At 35.3% G+C, this 24,469-nt stretch overlaps 1 protein-coding gene across 5 annotated transcripts in view; it reads left to right on the forward strand.

Annotated features, from left to right (window-relative positions):
- The window catches only part of NAV3 (neuron navigator 3), a 730,605-nt gene that overhangs the window by 499,617 nt on the left and 206,519 nt on the right, over positions 1-24,469 (forward strand). For all 5 annotated transcript variants that reach the window (XM_064491553.1, XM_064491556.1, XM_031463093.2 and 2 more), the window contains 2 exons: positions 7,733-7,850; positions 8,499-8,551. In XM_064491553.1, coding sequence (XP_064347623.1) covers positions 7,733-7,850; positions 8,499-8,551 — 171 coding nt within the window. The remainder of the gene's footprint in view (positions 1-7,732; positions 7,851-8,498; positions 8,552-24,469) is intronic.

The following is a 24,469-nucleotide window of genomic DNA, read 5'->3' on the forward strand; positions in this document are numbered from 1 at the left end:
CTTCAACTTGAAATTCTTTTTTAGCTTCATAAATAGTATTTTCCTTGAAGTAAAAACTGGGAAATAAACTAGCTGAGTTGAATCATTTCCTTGGTGAATCTATTACATATTTTGTGGTGGTATTGATATTACCAAGAGCTTTTAATGGGTTCATTTTATAATAGTACCTTGTAGCCCTCAGTATTGAGATTTCTGGAAAAGTGTGCAGGAGTCATGAGATTGAACTCCATGATCTTTTGGTCACATCAGTTCTATGATAGCAACAGAAGACCCAGCCTGTGATCAAATTTCAAGCTGACTAAAATTAGCATGATTCTTATCTTAATTCCACACTGTAATTTTTCTAATCTCCTTTGTCCAACATTGCCTACCATTCTTGGATTTTTGAGTCATAAAGTGGGATGTACAAAATTACAGCTTTTTTGAATGGCCATCATTAAAAAGTCCATAAACAATAAATGCTGCAGAGGGTGTGGAGAAAGGGGACCCCTCCTACACTGCTGGTGGGAATGTAGTTTGGTGCACCTGTTATGGATAACAGTATGGAGGTTCCTCAAAAAACTAAAAACAGACTTACCATATGATCCAGCAATCCCACTCCTGGGCATATATCCAGAGAGAACTTTAATTTGAAAAGATATATGCACCCCAACTTCGTAGCAGCACTATTTCCAGTAGCCAAGACATGGATGCAACCTAAATGTCCATCAACAGATGACTGGATAATGAAGTTGTGGTATATTTATACAATGGAATACTACTTAGCCATAAAAACAATAAAATAATGCCATTTGCAGCAATGTGGATGGACCTGGATAATGTCATTCTAAGTGAAGTAAGCCAGAAAGAGAAAGAAAAATACCATATGATATTACTATATGTGGAATCTAAAAAAAAAAAGACAAATTAATTTATAAAACAGAAACAGACTCATAGGCATAGAAAACAAACTTATTGTTACCAGGGAAGGAAGGTGGTAGGAAAGGATCACTTGGGAGTTTGAAATTTGCATATACCATAACTACTATATATAAAATAGATAAACAGCAAGTTTATACTATATAGCACAGGGAACTGTATTCAATATCTTGTAGTAACCTATAATGAAAAAAAAAGAATATGAAAGCAAATGAAGTACAATTGATTTACAAAAAAAAGTAAAACATATATGTGCCATGAAAAAATAATATAATATATATGTATATAAAATTTATTTCTCCCTATTCAGAGTATTCAGTCACTTATGGTTTAAAGCTCAGTCTTTGAGGAAAAGGCTCAGTCAATTCCAGATTCTTCTCCTTCCCTTGTGCATCTTTTCTCTCAGAATTGATAGTCTGGGGAGCGTTGGCAAGCATAGTTACTGTTACCATGGCACCATGACGCCACATCTTATTCATGGCTGTCATTGCCCACCAACACTGCTGTCTGAAGAGCGGTGAAATTGATGATGCCTGCCAGACTGGAGTTATTATAACCTGTCCTCACATCTTCCTTGCTTTTTGTACTTTCCCATATGTGGTCTGTACATTCTTCCTGTCCTGATTTCAAGTACTATCTTGGATCAAAGGCTTTTTCTTAGATAATTCCATATGGTTTTCAGGAATTGGAAAAAACAAAACAAAACAAGGATGCTATTCCTTTTGATAGGCCCTTGCTGATTTTTAAAATGTAGAAGCTCCGTTATTTCCATTGAAACTCTTAGTTTTCAAAACGGTTTCTGTCTGGTATGGATTAGAAAAGCCTATTTGACTCCTCAAAGACAATAATGTGAATAGACCAGGGAGCATAACACCTTCAAGTTTCATTCATATCATTGCAAATAGTAGGATTTCCTCATTTTCTACGACTGAATAATAGTCTATTATGTGTATGTATATCTTAATAGTATGTTTATATATGTACCACAACTTCTTTTTTCTTTCATCCATCAATGGACACTTAGAGTGGGGAGGGTATAGCTTAGTAGTGGAGCGTGTGCTTAGTACGCATGAGGTCCTGGGTTCAATCCCCAGTACCTCCATTAAAACAAACAAACAAACAAACAAATAAACCTAAGTACCTCCCACCAAAAAAAAGCCAACCAACAAACAAAAATGGATCCTTAGGTTTTCTCAATGTCTTAATTAGTTTAAATAATGCTGGTATGAACACAAAGGTGCAAATATCTTTTTGAGTTAGTATTTCCATTTCCTTTGGATATATTTCCAGAAGTGGAACTGCTGGATCATATGGTAGTTCTAATTTTACCTTTTGAGGGTCATCCATACTGTTTTTGCTCATGGTCGTACCAATTTATAACCCCACTAATAGTGCACGAGGGTTCTCTTTTCTTCATATGCATGCCATTGTTTATTATCTCTTGTCTTTTTGATGATAGCCATTCTAATGGGTGTGAGATGATATCACATTGTGGTTTCAATTTGCACTTCCCTGATTAGTAATGTTGAGCATCATTTTATATACAGGTTGGCTTTTTGTATATCTTCTTTGGAGAAATGTCTATTCAGGACCCTTGCCTATTTTTTTCAATTGGGTTATTTGTATTTTTGCTGTTGAATTGCATGATATCTTTATATATTTTGGATATTAATCCCTTATTAGATATATGACTTGCAAATATTTTTCCCATTCCATTGTTTGTGTTTTTACTTTGTTGATGGTTTGTTTTTCTGTACAGAAGCTTTTTCATTTGATGTAGTCCCATTTATTTATTTTTTATTTTGTTTCTTGTGGTTTAGGTGTCATACCCCAAATTCATTACCAAGACCCATGCCAAGGAACTTCATTCCTATGTTTATTTCTAGGAGCTTCATGGTTGTAGATCTTAATCCATTCTGAGTTCATTTTTTTATGTGGCAAATATATCCAGTGTGGTCCAGTTTCATTCTTCTACATGTGAATATCCAGTTATCTCAGCACCAGTTATCGAGGAGACTCTCTTCTTCATTGAGTGCTCTTAGCTCCCTTGTGAAATATTTGTTGTCCATGTCTGCATGGATTTGTTTCTGAGCCTTCAATTCTGTTCCATTGGTCTTTTTGTCTGTTTTTATGCCAGTGCCATATTGTTTTAATGACCAGAGCTTTACAGTATAGCTTGAAATCAGGAATTTTGCCTTCCATGTGACCCTATTATTTTATAATTAAAATTAGCACTGTAAAAGACATAGTGGAGGAACAGATGACTAAGTTAAGAGATCATTATAAATCCCAGCAGTTTTCCTCAGTTAGATTGACTACATTTGGCTAGATAGCTAATATTTAAGGATTTGACAATGATACTGTTGTAAAACGTTAAGAAACTTACTCTAATGTAAATATATTTCATATTAAAACAGTGAGCTAGTAATACTATTTAACATTTAACAAATATTTAGTAAGTGAAAGGCCATGTTCCAAAAGTATAAATCCATTCAATCCTCACAATAATCCCATTAGTCAATAATACTATTATTGCCATTATCTCATTTTACAGATGAGAAAAATCTGACACTGAGAGGAAATAAATGTTCAGTCAGTATTCACATGGATAGTAAGTGGCAGAACAGAAATTCCAACCATATAGAATGTTCCTCGAAGAATTCCTGCTATTGCATAATAGGCCCCAAGATCCATGCTAATAAATGTGAAATATAAAATATGCCATGGTGCCTTCAATTTCTATTATTTTAATTGCTGTAAATGAACTATTATGCATACAAGTGTGCTAGGATTTCTAAGTAGCACTTTGGTAAATGTAATCTCATTAATTCTTCTGAATTAAGTGAAATATAATTATTATCTGAGATGACATTTATGTTCACAATATTGCAGTTAAAACAGTTAAAGAAAACTGGCTCCAGATGTTTGAAGGTAATTGATTATTTAAAGCTTTGGTCAGAACCTTGATGACTCAAATACTCAATGACCCTGGTATAGAAGATACCAAATACTGATTTATGATTAATATGATATCATTCCCAATTATATCAATGTCTTCATTAAAAAACCCTATAATTAATTCATACCATAATCCTACAAAATGCATTACCATACATTTTTTAGCTCATTCAGCTGAGGCTAAGAGGTTGAATTCTGTGATTATTTTTTGTAGAAATGAATCAAGGGCAACTTTGGAGTTCAGATCCAAAATTTAGACATGACTTTACCATTCTGTTGTGTTGATTTGAACAACAGACTCTAATGACAATTGACAAGATTGTATCTTCCCTCATCAGATTATTACACTAAATTCATTGATGTTTTAAATATATTTATATACCATGTGTCCTCTGCTTGAAGACTGTTTCATTAAAATGCTCTTCATATTTCCACTTTTTAATTTATTTTTTAATTTCTTAAAAGAAAAATAAAGCTTATATATAATATTAAAATATGTAGAAATTGCTCTGTCATTATTTTATACATCCTCATCTGGATTATAACCTCCTTTGGAAGGCACTGATTTACTTGAATTGGGTATCTTTTACACATGTCTCTTCAAAAGAATGAGTAAAATAAAGTACATAGACTTAATTTTTAAATACACTCATTTAGTCTGAATAGATTTTACTGATTGCAGCTGGGTCGCAGCCATTGTCTGAGCAAAGTTCCACATGTTAGAGACACTGGACAAGTCAAAGCACATAGGCGTGGGATTCCTCTAGAAGAAATCCTGGACCAAGTAGGAAACTGTTTCATGAGCTCAGTCAGAGGCTTTCCCAACAAGGTCTTGCAGCCAACCAGCTGGCTTCCCATCTGTTTTCTCACCTAAGTCCCAGGAGGGATTTGGATAGAGGCGAAGGCATGGTTGACATGCATTTGGAGAATGAAAATATTATTGTTTTTATTTTTAATACATTCCATTCTGTGTATATTTAAATAAGTAATTTTTTTCTATAATTGAACACCTTCATAAAAAGAAAAAAAATGGAGTTTGGTGGAGGTGGTGTCACGATGGAGGCAGTGCAGGCCTGGATGAGAACATCGCAGCCTTGAAATTGGATACATTCCTCTGAGTTTGAACATATCTGTGGCCCCAGTGATTTAGAAGGCAGGAGGAGTCAGAGATGTGAGTAGTGTTAGAAGTAAGAAGTAGAGTTTCTTGGGTCCTCTCCTGCCAGTTCTCTCAAATTTTTTAACCGTTGTAAAATGGTAATATCAACAAATATTTGCTGGAAGCCATCTTAGCAAATAACACTAGATGCCATAACAGTGATAATAATAGCAGGCAGTTCTTCAGAGCCAGTTCTGAGACAAGCACTTTGCAAGTGTCATCTTCTCTGGTCCTGACAAGTCCTATAATGTGTAAGTATTATTATTATCCATATTTTGCAGATGAGAATCTGAGGTTTATAAAGGATAAGTTACTTGCTCAAGGTCCCAGTGTTGGTAAGTGGTTTGCTGGGCCTCCAGGCCAGGGCTACTTGACTCCAGAACACATGTTCTTCATCTTTGTGGATCGTTTAATGTCGATTACCTGGTCATGCTAACTCTCTGCCTAGCGGGTAGGCACCAATCAAGCCTGGCTCACCCTGAAGTTTCTACCAGAAAGCCAAAAATTAATGCTGTCATTTGATTGATGTATAGATGAAGGGAAAGTGCTCATTTGTTAAGATTCTAGATAGTATAAATCTGTATAAAATAAATGTTTACAATAATACAAGCAGAAAAAAATATTAATTGAGGAAAGTGATCACCAAATAAAAGAATGTCTGTCTAGAAATCACGTGTTTGTATTCTAATTCAGGAGACGGTTGTGCGGGTGGTTCTTCTCACATTTTAATATCTTTAGCATCAAGATCATAAACATGGAGAAAAAAGATGTTTTGTTGCCATCATATATGTTTTCCTTATGCAACAGAATGTTTCCATTTATGTCTTTCAGGACGCTTAATCCCACTACATATGTATTAAGATGCCACTTGTATTTTCTATGGTAAAGGAACACTCTCTTTTTCTTCTTTGTTGTATTTTGCAATGTATCTAGGATTCATTAAAAACACACACACACACACACACAACTTAGCAGCCCCATTTAGGTTCTGGTCCTGTAAAAAATACTAGAATATGAATGTGCAAAGATAAGCATATAAGATGCCTCTTATAACTTTGGATGCAATAGAAACATATTTAAACAAATTAAATATCCTTCAACAGGGAGATTGGTATTAGGTACAACATAACATCAAAAATAGTGAGATAAGTGTATGTGAAACAGTTTTAGAAGTGTTATTAAAACATTGCCACATAAAAAGTTGAAAAATTCAGAGTGATATATAAAATTTGACTAGATTTGGTTAAACATTCTATCGTGTGTGTGTGTGTGTGTGTGTGTAATATGGTGTCATGTGGTGAAGTGTGTAGGCATAGAAAAAAAAATCTAGAACTATATACCAAAATACTCAAAAGTGGATCGGGTTGCAAGTTACCGGGAAACTTTCACTTCTCAGTTTCGACACTTCTCAGTTTCGACACTTCTGTTTTGTTTTATTTTTACAAAAGCATGTGTATTGGTTTCGTTAGAATTTTTTAAAAAGAATCTTCTTTTCTTTTTTCTTTTCTTTCTTCCTTCCTTCCTTCTTTTCTTTTTTTTTCTTTTTTACAATTTTCTCAGCACTCAGTGCTCATGACTATAAGGCACACCTTACCTTTGCAGTAACTTGTCCTAATTTCAGGCATCCTGCCTTAGTTATGTAATGAACAACTGTGCCCCTGATTCCTTTGCTCTTCTGCCTTTTTGTATCTTACGCCCTCTGTGGTGTCTTCAGATTCTTTATGTTGCCAGTTCTAATTCCAGGGCTTCTATAACAAATTTTTGTGTGTATATGTCTCAGTTAATTTTCTTCCTCTATTCTCATTTCCAATTTTGCATTCTTCTATCACATCACGTATTATAGTCTGCCTTGTAATCAACGTACTAATATGTCCTATTCATGATGTTGAAGTCTTAACTTGTTTATTTCCTTACAGTTAGATTACACTGGTAAGGGCTGATAACATTTGGAAAACTAGTAACATTTTACTTTTGTGAAATTTTTTAACAGCTCTAGTTTTTTCTTGTATCATAATCTGTTGTTGAAGAGATACTTCTACTCTGTGTCACATTGCCAACCTTGTGGCTCATAACCCACTCTTCATTTCTGTATTATAATTTCTGTGTAACAACTGCATTTGCTTCCTCTATTCTCTTATATAAACACATTTCAGGAGGCTGAAATGAGATGACAGTCCAAATAAAGCATCTTAGGCATTTGCAATGATTTCATAAAATGATGCCAAAATATTATCACATATATTATCTCACATGACAAATTTAATAAAGTCTTCTCTGAGAATCACGAATTTGTATAGTAAACATTCCTGTGTAAATCAGTCCAGGTGGCTTCCTTTTACAAGGACAGGCAGTATTATGTACAGTATGATAGAACCAAGGGAAAGAGAGTAAAAAGGCAACCTGATTTGCAAACAGGAGCTTCCTCAGTAGTCATCCAGGAAGGGAGTTTTGCTGTGTCACAAGTGACTAGTCCCTGGTTTTAAAAGAGGGTGAGTCATCCCCCTTTGAAACAAGAGATAAGTGGAGGGGAAAGAGCTGTTTAAAAATTATTTTACAACTATTTCCTTTGGAGCTATGACTTCTTAAACTGGAATGTGATCCAGAATAACATCCCTTTGAATCCAACATTTGTCTTAAGCATTTTGATTGTTTCTTGCTTCCCTCGTCCCATCTCACTTCTTCCCTTCCTCTTTTCAACAGATTTACACGGACTGGGCTAACCACTACCTAGCAAAATCAGGCCACAAGCGGCTGATCAAGGATTTGCAACAAGACATTGCAGATGGAGTACTGCTAGCCGAAATCATCCAGATCATTGGTAAGACCTGCCCTCTGAGAGAAATTGTGGAAGTCTCTGCCCCCACTCCCCCCACCCCTGACTTTGGTAAAAATACATTGTAAGCTGAATGCCTATGAACTCACTCCACATGTCTCTGAGACGTGTGCAGCTCTTCCTGTGATTTAATTAAAATGTTTATGTGAGGACGTTGGAAAAAGGCAGTTTGGCCATACTTTTAAATGGCTAGAACTGTATCTTTACATACAGTGAAATGTCAGAAATGAACGCTTCATTAAACCATATGTCTCCCATGTGTTCATTTCGTTAGCTGGAGCAACTTAGGCACTCTGAGATTCCTTGAAACTGTATCCTGATCCAGCGGGGACAATTGTGAAAGGTTTCATGTCAGCAGTCATTTGGCACAGGCTAAAGAATTAGCAGCAACTTCCTTCTCACTCACTTTTTTTTTCCCCTTTTGCCTGATTTGTGCATATGGAATTGGCGGCTGCTAACAAGTGTGTCCTCTTGTACACGGCTTGTGAGACAGAGTGAATGTAGCAGCAGCAGCATTTTGCTTGGTGGTTTTTTTTTTTTTTTCTTAGTCTCCTTTTTTGTGTGTGTGTTTCACTTCATTGCTTAAGCATGTTGTTCTTTTTTTCTCTCTTCTGTTTTATTTCTTGGCTTTAGCAAATGAAAAAGTTGAAGATATCAATGGATGTCCTAGGAGTCAATCTCAGATGGTAAGAATCATGTTTATTCTAAATATAATGCTTATCTTTACTTCCAGATTTAACTGCATTTATAAATGAACTAGAAATTTATTTTGCATATCCTCTTGCTTGTTTGAGAAACCATTTGATCATATTCTATCATATATATTTCTTTGGGTGAAATTTATGAAGAAGTGGTAGAAACAATAGAGTTAAATATGTGTAGCATTGAAATAACCTATCTCGGGGTGTTTTTGACATTTTTTTTCCTGATATCTGAATAGTTTCACTTCACACTGTTTTTGATGGCAGTGAATCCAAAATTGGCAATAATTTCAATTTTAAGTGGAGCCTTTTTGTCTGAACAACTAGTTTGAGGAACAGAACTTGCCATGTGCATTTAAAAAAATACATAAATAGTGTTTTCTTTGTTCATAACAAAGTCCAGTGTAAACACACAGACTCTTCAACACTTTTGGAAGTAGCTGCACAGGCAGGCTGCTGAAAGTTTGCTGAGCAGGGACTGATTAGGGGATGTGATTCATAGCCTTTTCCAGAAACTCATCTATCCAGAGGCCTGTCTCACCCCCAGCCCTCTCTTATCTTAACCAACTGGTAAACCTTAAAGTTTTATAAGAAAATAATAGATTGATAGATTGCTGAGATAAAAAAAACTCACCCCTTCTTAATTAAATAGCCACAACTTAATTTTATAGGACAACCTGAAACCAAAATGCCTTAACTGAAGTTATGTCAGCAGATATAATCAGGAATGATAGCCAAAATCCACAAGATGGGGTTTCCTCCTAAGCTCTTTTTAGTACAGAATAGGCATTTTAAATAAAAATAATGAGTTCTTAATTGTCAGACACTGGAAGAATGAAAAAAAAATGTACTTTTTTGACCTGCTGGCCTGCTTTATTTAGTGTCAGAAAACTGAAATCCAAGATAGTAAAAGGAATTTATTTTTAAAGAATGATTAACTAGCATGTCTGGGGAATGTGTGTGTGTGTGTGTGTGTGTGTGTGTGTGTGTGTGTGTGTGTGTGTGTGTGTGTGTTAAGCACTCTAAGGACCTATTACAATGTCATGAACTCTGTGCCACTGTTGTGAGAAAATCACCATAAAGAAAGATTCTCTGTAAAACACTTCAGTTTTAAGGAAACTTCCTGATCTAATTACTCTGGGCACAAAGATGACTCTATAAAAATTATTTATAGTTGTTCCCTGAAGTTTTACTGAAAGCAATTATGATACCTTCAGACCCTGCTACAATAAAAGCTGCATGATGTAGGGGAAGACTTGTAACTTCTCTTGAGCCTCAACTTTCTCATCTGTAAAATGAACCCTAATTAATGTATGATAATGTCATATAATTAAGGACATTCTTTACTTTCTAAACTGATATGGAAATGCAGAATAGTATTGCTTACAAACTTTTAAAAGAGCACATTCATGAATTAATACCTATTAAAGGATTTTTAGGACTTCATATTTAAAAAGCTCTATAATCCCTGAATAGTACAGAGTATGTTTCTCAAACCCAACACTATCAGTTTTGCTTTCATTATTTCAACCATAAAGAGAGGTTGGATGCTAAAACTCTAACCTTCTCTGCTGTCATCCCAGTTTGAGTCTGCTTATAGGGAATCCAGTAAATAGCCCAGCTAATACTTTATGACAGAAAATAAATAAATAAACCTCCAAAGCTCATAACTCTGGATAGAGATGAAGTCCTTACATATTTATCTGAAACATCTGTACCAGAGATTCTGAAAATATTCTTAGGAGTATCAGACTGTTTATTTTTAATTACTCCCTACCTATCAGCCTCCAAATGTCTTGTAACATCTAGTATACATGTTATGTTGATATTTCTGCTTCTGATTAAAAAAAAAACAACAAACAGAAAAACCAAAACCTGAGAAATGCAAATGTTATGGAAACAGTGGTTTTTCTAGCTAAAATGTATTCATCAGAATTACATTGAATTTTGAGTAAGAATGACTTGGAGCCTCATTTTTTTGATGTGGTTGAATTCTTAACCTGAAATTGGCATGCCTTCAGCATGTTGCTTCAGAAGAATACATATGACACAAATGTAACTTTTTTTGGTTGAATTATTTTTGCCTCTGTTCTTAAGAATTGTCAGTGGCACTATGTTATTAATGAATAAAAATTGCAGATTTTAACTGAGACAAGAAAGTAAAGAGAATTATGATACTATGACTAGGCTTATAAATTTCATGTATCTGTTCCAAACAGGATGTTGCCTTTTTCTTTCTTGTGTAACAACCAAGCAGTGCTGCATTAGTAATAATGAGAACTATCTTTACTCATAGAACTACTTGGCCAATTCTTTTTTATATTTGATCTTTCATGGCCTTTGGTTGCTGTTTGTGTTTAATTACAAAAGGGAAGGTAAAACTAGGTCTGTTACTGTTTCTGGTTACAAATTGTCTTTTTTTTAATTATTTCAAACTTGATAACTTTTATTGGGTTGTTTTAAGCCTTTAAGAATAGAAATTTTCTTGTGTTATGAATCTACAGTACATTGATGAGTAATGGTAGTTCGTATCTAGGCAGTATTAACTGAGCACATCAGATACCAGGCATGGGGACACTTGAGGATCAGAGGAACAAATATTTAAAATAAGTCATAGCAACAGTGTTACATACGTAAGAACAAAAGTACTGTGAAGAAAGTGAGCTTGGTGTGTTGCAGAAACAGAAGACCACTGTGGTTTGAGCACAGTGAGAGGTGATGGAAGGGGACGATGGAAGCCTGATCACGTTGGACCAAAGAAAGGAGTCTGTATGCTACTCTACTCTAAGTTGATTAAGGAGTCTTTGGAAGACTTTTAGAACTGGGCTGTGTTATGATCTGATGTCAAGGTTAAAAAAGACCACTCTAGGTGCTTTCTGGGGATTGTAGAACACTTAAGTGTTGGTCTTCAGTTGGATGTGGGAGATGAAAAATATAGGGAGTAAGAAATGGCCCCCAATTTTCTGGCCTCAATGAGTAAAGAGTTACCACTAAACAAGGTGATTATTATAGAGGGAGAAAACAGCTTAAAAGGTGAAGGGGGAAGATGATAAATTCATATTTTGACAAGTAGAGTTTGATGTATCCATTGGATGGACCATCAGGTAGGAGGTGGTTGGAGGCAGTGAGGCATGTGTTTCTGAAGGTCAGAAGTAAGGTATTGGTTAGAGTGTACCTAGTACATGGAAAATGATCGGAACCACAGACAAGGATGGGATGTCCCTGGAGGTCTGTGTAGAGTCAGAAAGGAAGAAAGCTGTGGTTCTCGCGTGTACATGATGAGCAGACATGTAGGAATCAGAAGAGGGAAGGAGTGGTGAGAGAATGAGCCCATCGCTGGGAAGGTCGATTGGCAGATGTGGATTGTTAATCCTTGGAGTAGTTATGGTAGCATAAGCTGTAGCATTTACTTGGACTAACCCAGTGGGACTGGGCAACGTAAGACAAACAGATTGTGGCAGATGCTTTCAGATACCCAGAGTCAGAGTATCGGAAAGAAAAAAAGTTAGTTCTAGTAATTAGACGGGCACGGGTGGCCTTTATGTAAACATCTTCTGTAGAGTGATCGTGTGTGCAAGAGTAACTGAGAGGTACAGGTATCCATGGAGTCTTGAGTAATCTTCTGAGGACTTTCCTGTTGAAGGAAGAATAAAAAATATATAGTTTGAAAGGAAGGCTGGGTGAGGGAAGTTCTTGCGGGGAGGGGGAGGGAAGTAGGCAGAGAAGGAGGAAGCAGTGGGGAGAGGGGAGGATGCAGACATGTGACAATGCCAAATCCTCAAAGAAGTGGCAGAGGAGGAAATTTGAAGTCTGTGTGGAAGATTTAATGTTGGAAAAGAATACTTTCTCCTTTGTCACATATCATCAAGGGATACGATTGCGTGAAGAGGTGGCTATATGAAAGTGGATTGCATAGAAATTGAAGGGATTCAAATCAATACGATAATGACTTCAGAATATTAGATAATACCAATGTGCTCTTTTCCATGTCATTCTCTATTAGTTACCTTATATTATAAAGAAAAAATTTGATTTTACAGCAGATAAAGAAAATTCAACAAAAATTCTTTCAAATAACATTGACTTAATTATATATATATAAGAAAAATTAGGAGCTTGTCTTTTCAGCAATTTATTAGCATGATTATTGAGAGATTTTGAGACATACTTACTCTCAGTGTCAATTGCTATCTATTGCTATCTTTCCTTAATAAGCTTGAGACTAAACTCATCCCAAAAGGCCAGAACTAAGTTTGTAGGAGCTTATTCAGCACTATATTTAACCTCATCCAAAGATGAAGTTACTAATATGGATGGCACCTGTTAAGTCATTTCTAGGTGGGTGGTATCAGGATTCAAAATATATGCTGCATGCCACAACTTTGGTGAGATTATATGAGGAAATAAATTAGTAAACTGTAAATACCAAGAATGCCCAGAATGCCCAGCAGATTAAAAATAGCAGGAAAAAAAATGCTCAACATGTATTTGAAATGCAGAGGCACAAGTGCAAGGTTCTTAGACAAAAATGTAAGACATGTAACAGAAAAGTTGTTTTGAAAAGAAATCTTTATTTTAAAATAGACCGTTAGAGCACTTGGCTGGTTAGCTCGGTTGGTTGGAGTGTGATGTTAGTAAAATAGGCCATTATACTTAATAATCTTCACAAATGCATTGAGAGATTAGGAAATTTGATTATGTGAGAGAGTCGCAAACCAAGAATTAGATGACGGAGCATAGCTGAGGATCTGGCAGATGGGATCCACAGCCTGTCCTTCTGCTTTGCTGGCTCCTCCCTTTAACTCATTCTAGTGGCTTCATTGTTTTTCAGCCACGACCTTCTACCTTATTTTCCAACACATCATACTGGTTAAATTTTGCTGATATGAGAATTTTTGGAACAATTGTGTCTCTTACCGTTTTTTATTCCTAGAAGATGAAAAATTAGGTGTTAATCTCCCCTTAATTCTCTGATTCTATGTCCTAAAAGTTTGTGGCTTCCAGAATCATTACTGTTGTGGAATTCCCAGGCATCTTTATTCCTTTTCTATAGTTTACAGTTATCTGGACAGTGAAACTATCCTTGATAGAAAAAGTATCTCGTGCTTTTATCAGCATGCTGCCCTTTAAAGTTTTAATTCTTTCAGCCACTGCTTATTATTGCTGCTCTTTTAAGGGATCTATTTAGGTAAGATAAGAAGATGAGGTTTCTAACCAAATAGGGAAGAGATCAAATATTGGAATGCTGTAAAGGTTTAATAGAATCTTATAAATGGCACACTGCAGGATTCTAGCCCCATGACTCAGAGGAGGGGAACATTGCTAAGTTAGTCCATTCACATGATCCCCTGCCATTTTGAAGCTGTTCATCTTCTGGAATGTCTAGAAAAAGATAGCTTAATGAAGACAAATGCTTTCCTACAAATATAGCTCTGATCTCTAAAGAAATACAAGAAATACTAACTGAAAAATCTCCACTTTGTAAATTCCTTAATGATTTCATTATTTGTATGTAGGCTCAATCTTTGGAGGAATGAGCATAAATTACAAGTATTAGGGAATTTATTAGAATATCACCCTGATGATCTTTAAAACTGAGTTTGTCTCTAGGAGTTGCTCTATATATACTAGTAATTTAAAGTTCAAATGAAGTCATTGAAATAACACGGGGGCTCTGTGAGCAAGTGTGTCATGTTGAAAAGACAGTGGTCACTGAAATTCTAACTAGATGACCCAGGAGAAAGAATTCATTAAACACCCAGTCTTCACTCGTTTCTGCAGTGAGGAAATTAGACTGATGAACTCTGAAGTCCGTTGGAACTCTGACTTCCTAGAATGGTTTAACAAAGCTTCAAAGACCATGGTTTCTGTTCAATATTTCATCTTACAGATATACTTGGGTTTTCAATATGTATAGCTTTTAAAAACTACACCCATAGTAAGGTGAGAAAGATCATCCCTAAATACACTGCCTAATTTACAAAGAAAAGCAACAGCAGCAAGGATGTTAAATTTTTTTGGAAGTTATCTGCCCTGCCATTCAGAAATTAAGTAAATGCCAAAATACAAGAGTGCTTTTCTGCATTAACATTATATTATGGAATAAATAGTGTAAATGTTCTTCTTGTGAGTATCAGTATTTAAACTGGCTTGTGCCATTAGGAGGACACATAGAAATTGAGATAAAGTAACTAATTTTGGATTGGATTCCAGGTTCCATATACATTTTTTTTAGTAGACAGGAAATAAGATATTTTTGTTTTTGTGAGTAATTAGTAAGCTTTATATATATGTATACATATATATATATAGAGAGAGAGACAGAGGCCATTGAAAATGTATGCACTGTATTACTATATATTTAAATGTCAACCATTTTCTGAAACATTTAGTATGTTCTTTATTCTTGTGTTTTTGACTTAAAATGCTATAAATTGTTTCTCACTGATATCATGCCTAGTAAACACAAAGTACAATCATATCTAGTGTTAGAAAACATATTTTATAGCAGTCTCTTAATAATTTTAGTGTTTGTTACCTTCAGTAGTCAATTTTTATTGAAGTATAGTAAGTTTACAATGTCGTGTCAATTTCTGGTGTACAGCACAATTTTCTTGTCATACACGAATACACGTATATTCGTTTTCATATTCTTTTTCACCGTGAGCTACTACAAGATCTTGAATGTATTTCCCTGCGCTATACAATATAAACTTGTTTATCTATTCTTCGTAAAAACATCTTTAATCCTCACATAATAGATTACTTGGGAACTGCTTTCCTTCCCATTTCACAGATAAGGAAACGGAGGCTTCAAAAGAGTAAAATTTTTCTTGGTTTATTTCTCACAGTGTGTAAATTGCATAACTAGGATGCAGACTCAGATTTATTTGACTGCAAAACTTGTAATTAGTATACTATAGTGCTGCATTAATGAACTGACTCCTTGTACTTCACCCCAGACCAACTAAACACAAAAACAAACTGAAGAGCAAAGCATCATTACTATCCCTTACCTCTTCTTATTCCACAATACTGGCTAACTTGCGATAGGAAAGGAGAACACAGGATACAGCATGCAGGGACACGAGGTACCTAGTTAAACTGCATCTTTCACCTCCCCTCCCCACAGACCTAACAAATCAAAGCTCAGATGGCACGGCCTGAAAATCTTCATGCTGCGGATCTCAGCTCACGCTTAGACTTGCTAACGTTTTGCTATCTACTGCTCTGCTAAGTCAATAATTGTATCAGTTTCCTGTGGCTGCTGTAACAAATCATCACAAATGTGGTGGCTTAACACAGTAGAACTTTAATCTCTCACTGTCTCGGATGCCAGAAATCTGAAATCAGTATCACAGGGCCAAAATCAAGGTTCCAGCAGTCCTGCGCGCCCTCTAGAGGTTTTGGGGGAATCCATTCCTTGCCTGTATCAATCTGTATGTTCATCTTCCCAGATATAAAGGTGCATTGAATATTTGTGAGGTAATTTGGAACTGTTTGCATCTTGTGAACTTAGACTATGTATGGAGCAAACAGATTTCGCAGACTCTCTTTGGCCTTCCCTTCACTGTTCACTAAAAAATTTCATTCTTACATTTACCCAAATATATATGGAGCATCGATCCTGTGCCAGGCCTGTGCCCCAGCCACCTGTCAATCATGTAGAGAAAGAGCTTGAGTCAGAAGCTGGAAGTGGCTCAGTCGTGAGAATGTCTAAGTTATAGTGCTGGGAAGCATAGTATGGCAGAAAGAGCAAGTTCTTTGGAGACTGACAGGACTGAATTTGAATTCTGGCTCTGCTATTTATTAATTGTGTAAGCTTACAAAAAGTATATTATGCCTAAGCCTCTATTTCATGGTCATAATAATATCTAATTTATCAGAGTTTATGGCAAAGATGAAAAGGATTTTGCATTTGGAGTAAATAACTTAAATGCTCCAAACTCTGTGTCAGCTCCCTTCCTGTGCTGGTTTGTTAAGTGGTGGAGGAAGAAGTAGCTTCCAAACCGTTTTCCCCGCTTCTGTTCTTGACATGGAGTATAGGGTTTCTGAGAGTTCAGCTTGTTTACCTAGTATGTTATGAAGTGAATATTTTGCAAATAACGTCTTAAGGTTAAATACACTAAAACAGACGTCTTGCCAATGAGAGTATGTTGCAGATAGTGTGAGTAGAAATTGTTGTGTGAAACTTTTGTTACTTTCTACCAATAAACCTATGTGTATAATATCATATACATATAATATACATATCAATGTAATATTGATAATTTCTTTTGCTTAAAACACGCCATTTGCTCCCCGAGCTTTAAGATCAAGCCCAGGCCCTTAGCAAGGGGCTGAGGATGTTCCTCATCTCTGTTTATCTCTGTGGACTGGGCTTCTGCTGCTAGATTCTCCAGAGCACAAGATTCTTGTTCCTGGAATCCCTTCTGCCTAACTTCTATCCCTACATAGTTTCTTGAAATCTACTGAAGGCCACCAGTCTTTAGAGTGGCCCATTTTCATAAAGAAGTTGTAGAGAAATTTTTAAGTGAGGTTCAGCTCTTAATATTCCCAGCTATTCTGAATTCCTTGCGGGTCCTTCAACCTAAGATGTTTCTCAACTATGACCAGTTCACATATTGCTCCTTCCTTGGGTTCTCTTCACCCCATGTCCTGTTAGGTGGTTAACCCTTTCTAACCTTTCTGGGACTAGCTTCCCTTGAAGCAGGGAAATGTGGGAGTTGACGATGTGGGCTCTGGTTTGGACGTACTTTCTCTGTATAACCTTGAGCATCTCAATTTAATTCTCCGATCCACACTTTTATCATTGTAAAAATGCTATAGTTATGGCAACTCCAGGAGACGATGTCTTTGTAACCAGGTTAGGTACAAGTCTTAGGTACTAATAACTTTCTCCTTTTCTGGCCTCTTCGTGAATAGATTATTCTACATGCTGCTCTAGGAGTCTGTGTTTCTGATTGTAACATTCATTGCATTACATTGGAATCCTCTCTCCTTTGAAAGTATATGTTTTTTTAAGGGCTTGGACATGTCTCATTGAATAAATAATTATTATATGAATGAACAAAAGCAAACATCTTAAGAATTTTAACCAGTGCAAAAGGACTATTGCATTTTACTTTAATTCTCCAAATTTATATTAAAAAGATTTACATTAAAATATTTGGCTAAAATCTATATGATAATTTGAATTTTATGATAGGATGGGAGTTTGCTCAAACTGAGCCATCTTATCTATTTTGGGGGGTTCAAATCACATTTAATTAATTTATATAATTCACTAGCAGTACATGTAAGTTTATCATGAAAAAATAGAAAGAATAATTAATTTAAAATAGCACAAGTCCCCAAAGAATTTATCATCTAGCAATAATGAAAGTTACATTTGGTTTTTATTCATCTATGTATTCTCTGTGTGTGATTCATAAGAGTGGTACCTTCAGACATGCCCTCACCGGGAGGCATTGTGTCTATAGAGAGAGGCTCATCTTTGAAGTATTATGCCTGCTCCCTGGTTTACAGTTATTGAACTTTTTACACTGCAGTGGTTTTAGAATCCAAGGGGGCTTTTCAGTTCCAGGCCAAATCCAGCTCTGCAGACATCACTGCAGAAAGAAAAGGTGGGCATGGTCTACTCTCAAGCATCCTTAGGAGCAGTTTTACTCTTGGTTGCTCTGATGGGCATGCCTGCTATTCCTCCTGAAGCTTGTCTAACCTTCTCAAAACCAGACTCATCCTTTGAGGCCAAATGACACTTTTGTGAAACTTTCCCTGGTTCGGTAGTAAAGATCGATAAGTCCATTCTCTTCACGGCCACACAGTGTTCTTTATAGGTCTCTTTTGGAATATTTTTGGAACAAAAATTTTTTTTTTTTTTGTCTCTTCAGCTATTTTACAGGCTCACAAAGCTCACAAAGGCGAAGACCTTATAATTCATGCTTCTGTCCTTTAACCGTCCCACAGAGCTCTTTGCCCACAGTAAACAGTCAATAGTTGATTGAATGTATTTATCACTTGTTGTTAAATGTTGGTACCCTGGTTAAAATTTAATCTCAGACTATAAGATTGATATTAATCATACCCAGAATGTAATTTCCATTAAAGATCCATAAGTGACAGTGAAAGAAACCTAAGAATAGGCAAGGTATAATTTTGTTAATATTGAGAAATATGCCTCCAGTTACATTTTCCAAAACAGATTACATCAGTTTTGTAGTTAAAAAAAAAATACTAAAAGGCTGCATAAAACACGCAGCTTAAAGTTTATGAGTTCAGTAAAGAACCGTGCTAATTAAAAACACTACTTTTTTGGAATAGTTTATTCAACACTGGAATGAATAAGTTCATGTATTTCTAATACACACTCTATGCTGTATAACACATATTGACCCTCAGGTTTAAAAAAAATTGAAGACACACATGCACTGATACTGTCGCGAGTTTTTGTAAGTGAAGATAATGAAAACGCTTCTTTTCCTCATTTGAAACCCAGTTTGTGACTTAGCAATTACCCATGCTCATATTTAGCAAGTTCATAAAGGTTAAGATAGGAATTAAATACAGTGTAATGTATGTACAATTATGAAATTAAACAAAGAAATTTATGTCTCGAAAAATGGCTCCCATTTTTCATGGGAGTAGTGGAAAATATTAGAAGTAAATCAGTGCTCTCTAGGAAATATGAGAATAGTGGCTGTATCTTGAAATTTTCTATCTGTAACGCTGAGCACAACAGGCATAAAGTAAGTTTAATAAATGAATGAATTCATGTGGTTTGATTTATAGAACCTAAAAAAACTACATGGTAGGGCTTCAAGTTACTAATATTAATTATATAAATAGAAACTACTCATGTCTAAAACTATGAATCAACTTCTGTTAAATTTATTCAGTGTCTTCATTAAAGAAAACACACAGGTTTTATGCAATGCGAATAATTCTCAGAAAAGTTGTTGTAATACCAAAAGCAAAAGAGGCAATGATGCCATTTTACTAATGTTACAAACTGTGACAGTAATCAAAGTTCCTCTTTTGTTTCTTGAGTTTATTAGAGTTTACTCCTATGTGCAGTTCATTGTACTGTGTACATGTTCTGTTTCACCGGGTCCTCTATGTAATGACATTTATTGTGTGCTTCTCATTATTTATTTTGAAAGGGTCAGACAAGATGATCTCTTCGGGCCCCACAGATCTGGAAATTCTTTTAAATTCTTTCTATCAATCCTAAAATACAGTAGCAACGCATCATTTCCCTCTGCACGTAAATTTCAGTGTTCATGTCTGCATGTTTACTTAGCAGTTCAGCATTGGACTAACTGACATTTTTTGTTTCCCACAGGTTTGCCTTTTATCAGCCTATTTTAATTTTCCATTCTCATCCTCATCTTCTCTCTCTCTCTCTTGCTCTCTCTCTCGCTCTCTTTCTCTCTCTCTCTCAGTATGAAATATTTTCTTCCTTGTCCTCATAAAAGCAAAAGACCAGAAACTGAATTTGGGGCCAAACGCTGATAGAGCTTGCACCTGTTGATCTGTGTCATTTTATTAATTCTTCAGCCTAGTCAACAAGAATGCATTAAGGATCTTCTTTGTGCCAGACACTGTATAAAGTGCTGGGAATGGGAGGATACATGGGAGCCGTGGGATGCCAGGTCCTCCGGGTGGAGACGAGTGTGATGAGCTTTAGAGAGACACTTAGGATGCTGTCAATTCTAAATTGCCTTGCCAGAGACACTGGATTTGAGTATTTATAGTATTATGAATTATTGTTTGGTCATTTCTTCTGTTTTATTTGAATGACTGAGGCATAAAAGCTTGATATTTATCCTTGTGTAGTCAATTCACTTCCTCAGCTATTGTTTATAGCGTATGTCTCTTCTAGACACCAGAGAGAGAGAGCATTGGACAAAGTAGAAAAGAATCCTCAGGGAGCTTACTTTTTGCTAGTCAGATATATGCATGTCTGTGGATTGCCTTACATATATATGTTGTATATGTATATTTCTTTATAAATATGAGTAAGCATATATATGTATATATGTATGTGTGTGTGTATATATAGAGAGAGAGAGTATGCACCCACGTGCCAGCAAACATGAGAATGAGGGAGTAGGATCAAGCCTTTTAAGAACTGATGTACTTAATCCTAAATCTGAGCCACTTCTTAGTTCTAGTCTTGCTTTCCAGCTGCTTTTGCTAGAGCTCGCCTCCCCCTTGGCATTAATACACTTTCTTCAGGTTGTTGCCTGTGCTCCACACGCTCCTGATTTTCCTTAAACGTCACTGGTTGCTTTTCCTTGGTTTCCTCTGTTGGTTTTGACTCATCTTTCCAATGGTCGTCTCCTTGGGATCCATGTTTGTCCCTCTTTTATAGCTACACACCCTTGGTGATTTAATTTAGCCCCATGGCTTTAATTCTATCTGTATGAGGATGACCCTCAAATTTGATCTCTGTCCCCAGAACTCTCAATTGAACTTCAGGATTGTGTGTCCGAATGCCTGGTCATCCTTTTGGATGTCTAACAGACCAGACAGTATGTCCAAAAATTAACTCCCTGTATCAATCTGTTACTTTTTCATCTTAAGGCATGGAGATTGCGTCCACCTAGTTGCTGAGGCCAAAGACCTTGGCTTCATCCTTCATCCCTCTCTTTCTCTTACATGCCGCATCTTCCCATGAGATTCCTTCCACATAGATCAAGAATCTGATGACTTCTCATCACCTTACTCCCACCGTCACTGTCTGAAACATCATCATCTTTCACTTTAATTACTAGCAACAACCACCTAACAGGTTTCCATACTTCTATCCTTGTGTGGCTGGAGTCTCTTCTCAACAAAACAAGGGGCCAATCCTTTAATTTTTATTTTCAACTTAAGCAAAACTTACATAGAAAGGTATAAATATTCTAATAGAGATTGAGGCAAAACACACATAGAAAGTGTGTCAAGTCCTCCAGTCTGAAGTATATAGCTGATTGATTTTAAATGTGTATATACCTGTGTACATACTACTCAGATCAAAATAAAGGACGCTTCCAGAATGTCTGTTCCCGCTCCAACCCACCAAAGTTTATCATTGTTCTAACTTCTGTTTTCATTGTTTAGTATTGATGATCTTGAATTTAATATAAACTGAGCATCATGTAGTATATACTCTCTTGCTGGCTTCTTTTGCTCATCTTCACGTGAGAATTTCTCTGAGGTCAGTTGCTTAATCTGTAAAGATGAGGATAGATTGAGATTAGGAGCTGAAATTTGAAAACACACTGATGTCTAACCCCTACTCACAGAATTTCTGATTCTTATTATCTGGGGTCAGGTTCAGGGAAGTAGTGTATTTTAAAAGACCCCAAAGAGATCTACCATGTAGCCTCTGGATCAATTGATTCTCTCTTTCTCCCTCTCTCTCTTTTTTAATGCCTGTACTAATTTCTTCCAACAATACAAGGACCAGTTGGCCACCAGTCCTTCATTCCTCCAAGTATTCCATCCTTCCTCAAGTATACACTGAACATCTGTCAGATATCAGACATCATCCTATGTTGCTGGAATTACATGGGTCAGCAAAGTTCCTGTCTCCCAGAGGCTTCACATGTCACTAAATCCATATCTTCATCAAATTTTTAAATATAGTTGAATAAATAAATAAATAAATAAATAAATAAATAAATAAATAAATAAATAAATAAAACTGAAAGCTCAACAGACTTCTCTACATCCCTATATACCTGTAAACCAAATAGAAGGAGTGAGGAGAGAAAGATCAAGAAAAGATTGACTTTGTCAAATAACCTAGTAATTTTGAGATAGTGGTTTAATTTTGGTAAAATAACTGGTTGCTTATAAAGGATTGACTCAAGTTTCAACTCATTTGCTTTTCTGTTTAAAATGATTTTATATCTAGGCAAATTAAAGGAGACAAAAGAGTTAAAATTCTTTTTCAGATCTTAGACACAGGCATACAGTTTATCAACATATCGTTAGGATTATCTGCGTGATTATATAGCCAGAATATTGAATATTGCTCTTTTTTTATGCCAGTTAACTGATTTAGTTAAATCCTTGCAGAGACCTTGCTTGTGAAGATGATTTTCCACTTTTTTATTTGTCATTGAATATAATGCTCCCCTTACCCCAAAAAAGACAACAATAGACATGTCAATGTTCTGGTCTTCTTTAGGGCAGTGGTTTCCAAATTATGGATTTGTATCCATTAATGAATCCGGAAATTCACCTAGTGGATTTTAACCAATACTTAAATAGTGTAAATAATATTAATTAATTAATTAAAATAGAAGACAGTATTCTTAGAAATATATAGAAGGCATCACAGTGATTTCAGTTTAGTAAGTGTTGATCTGTGAAACTTTTGTTTCCGTTATATTTATGCGAGTGCACATTGAGTTGTTTATAAAATAGTTTATTAAGGAACATGAAATTATTCTAAATAAAAGTTGACCCAAAATATTAGGTGTTAAAGTACAATTTGAATTTTGACAGCTTATTTAGTATCTGATTCAAATAATATTGAGAAAAAATAAAACTCACTTCAACTAATTGGATCAATTTGATAGCAAAATCACTTTTATCTGTTTGTAATTACCAAAAATGTTTAGAAATTTTTAGTTCAAAGAACAATTGTGGTTTAACATGAAAAAATAGTAACTAAAACAGTATTTATAGGACTATTTATCTGGGAAATGTTTGGGGCCAATCTATTGTTTAAATCAGAAATTATGAGAAACATGTCTCAAATTTATTAAAATAATCATTGATCAAAATATATTATTTTATAGTTAAAAAGTCTCCCGAAATTATTTTAGAGTATGCCTCTGATGAGGAAGCTAATCATATAACTGGCATTTAACATTTCTCAATGCCATTTTTTTTTTATTTTAACTTTTCACTGTGTAAAAAGTATAAATAGTACCAGCAAGCATGATTGAGTTTACAGGTGACCAGAGTTAAGTAGAGGAAGGATATTATTTTCTTAAGTTATGTTTATTATGCTGTTACACTGTTGGAAAATTAGTTTTGACCAATAAACAAATACTGACAAGTAAATACATCTTAATGGATTATCCTTAAATTGTCATATTAAATTTTGTGTTCAAATACTTATCCTGGTTCTGCTACTTAACTGCCATAGTATAATGAGAAACTGAATTAACTATCTCAAATTGTTGGTGTAAGGGAATATTACAAAACATAATAAATATAAAAGGAATGTAAGCTATATTTTGAAGATTTTTTTAATTCTTTCCTCTACTTGGACCCTCAATTTCCCTTTCTAATTTATGGCGCCTGTTGAGAGAGAGTTGATTGTCTCTAATACCCAATCTAGGCAGCAGTTTATTTTTTGCTGGTTTAAATGGTAGCTAAAAAAGCTATCTTACAAACGTAATTACAGACCCTTTTCAGTAACACCTTCTTGGTCTTCCAATGACCTCATCTGTTTATATATAATAAAAATAACTAAAATTTAGGTGAGAAAAGCCTGTTAACATTTTGCAGTAAATTTTATATGTTTGGGCCAGAAATCTTACTTTCTATAAAAGGGATATAATTGATGCAAAATTAGTAACTTCAGGATAATTATGGCAAACGTTTACAAATATTCAGTTCAATTTGTCTTAATATTAGGCCACAATAATTACTTGGCATCTTTTAATTATTTTTAATCAACCTGAAAAAGTTTTTTTAAAGAACCAGTTGGATGGACACAGTGGTATATCCTATTGGTTACATTTCTTCTTTTCTTTCACTTTCCTTCCATATATAATCTTATTTCCTAGTATCAAAGTGAAATGTAAAGAAAGGACAGAAGTTGAAGTAGATTTCAGCACCATAGGTCTTCTTGGGTATTTAGATGTTGCTGGGCAGGATGAGAAGACCCAC

The sequence above is a fragment of the Camelus dromedarius genome, chromosome 11 (assembly GCF_036321535.1).
Source record: "Camelus dromedarius isolate mCamDro1 chromosome 11, mCamDro1.pat, whole genome shotgun sequence".
In the NCBI taxonomy this organism is placed as follows: domain Eukaryota; kingdom Metazoa; phylum Chordata; class Mammalia; order Artiodactyla; family Camelidae; genus Camelus; species Camelus dromedarius.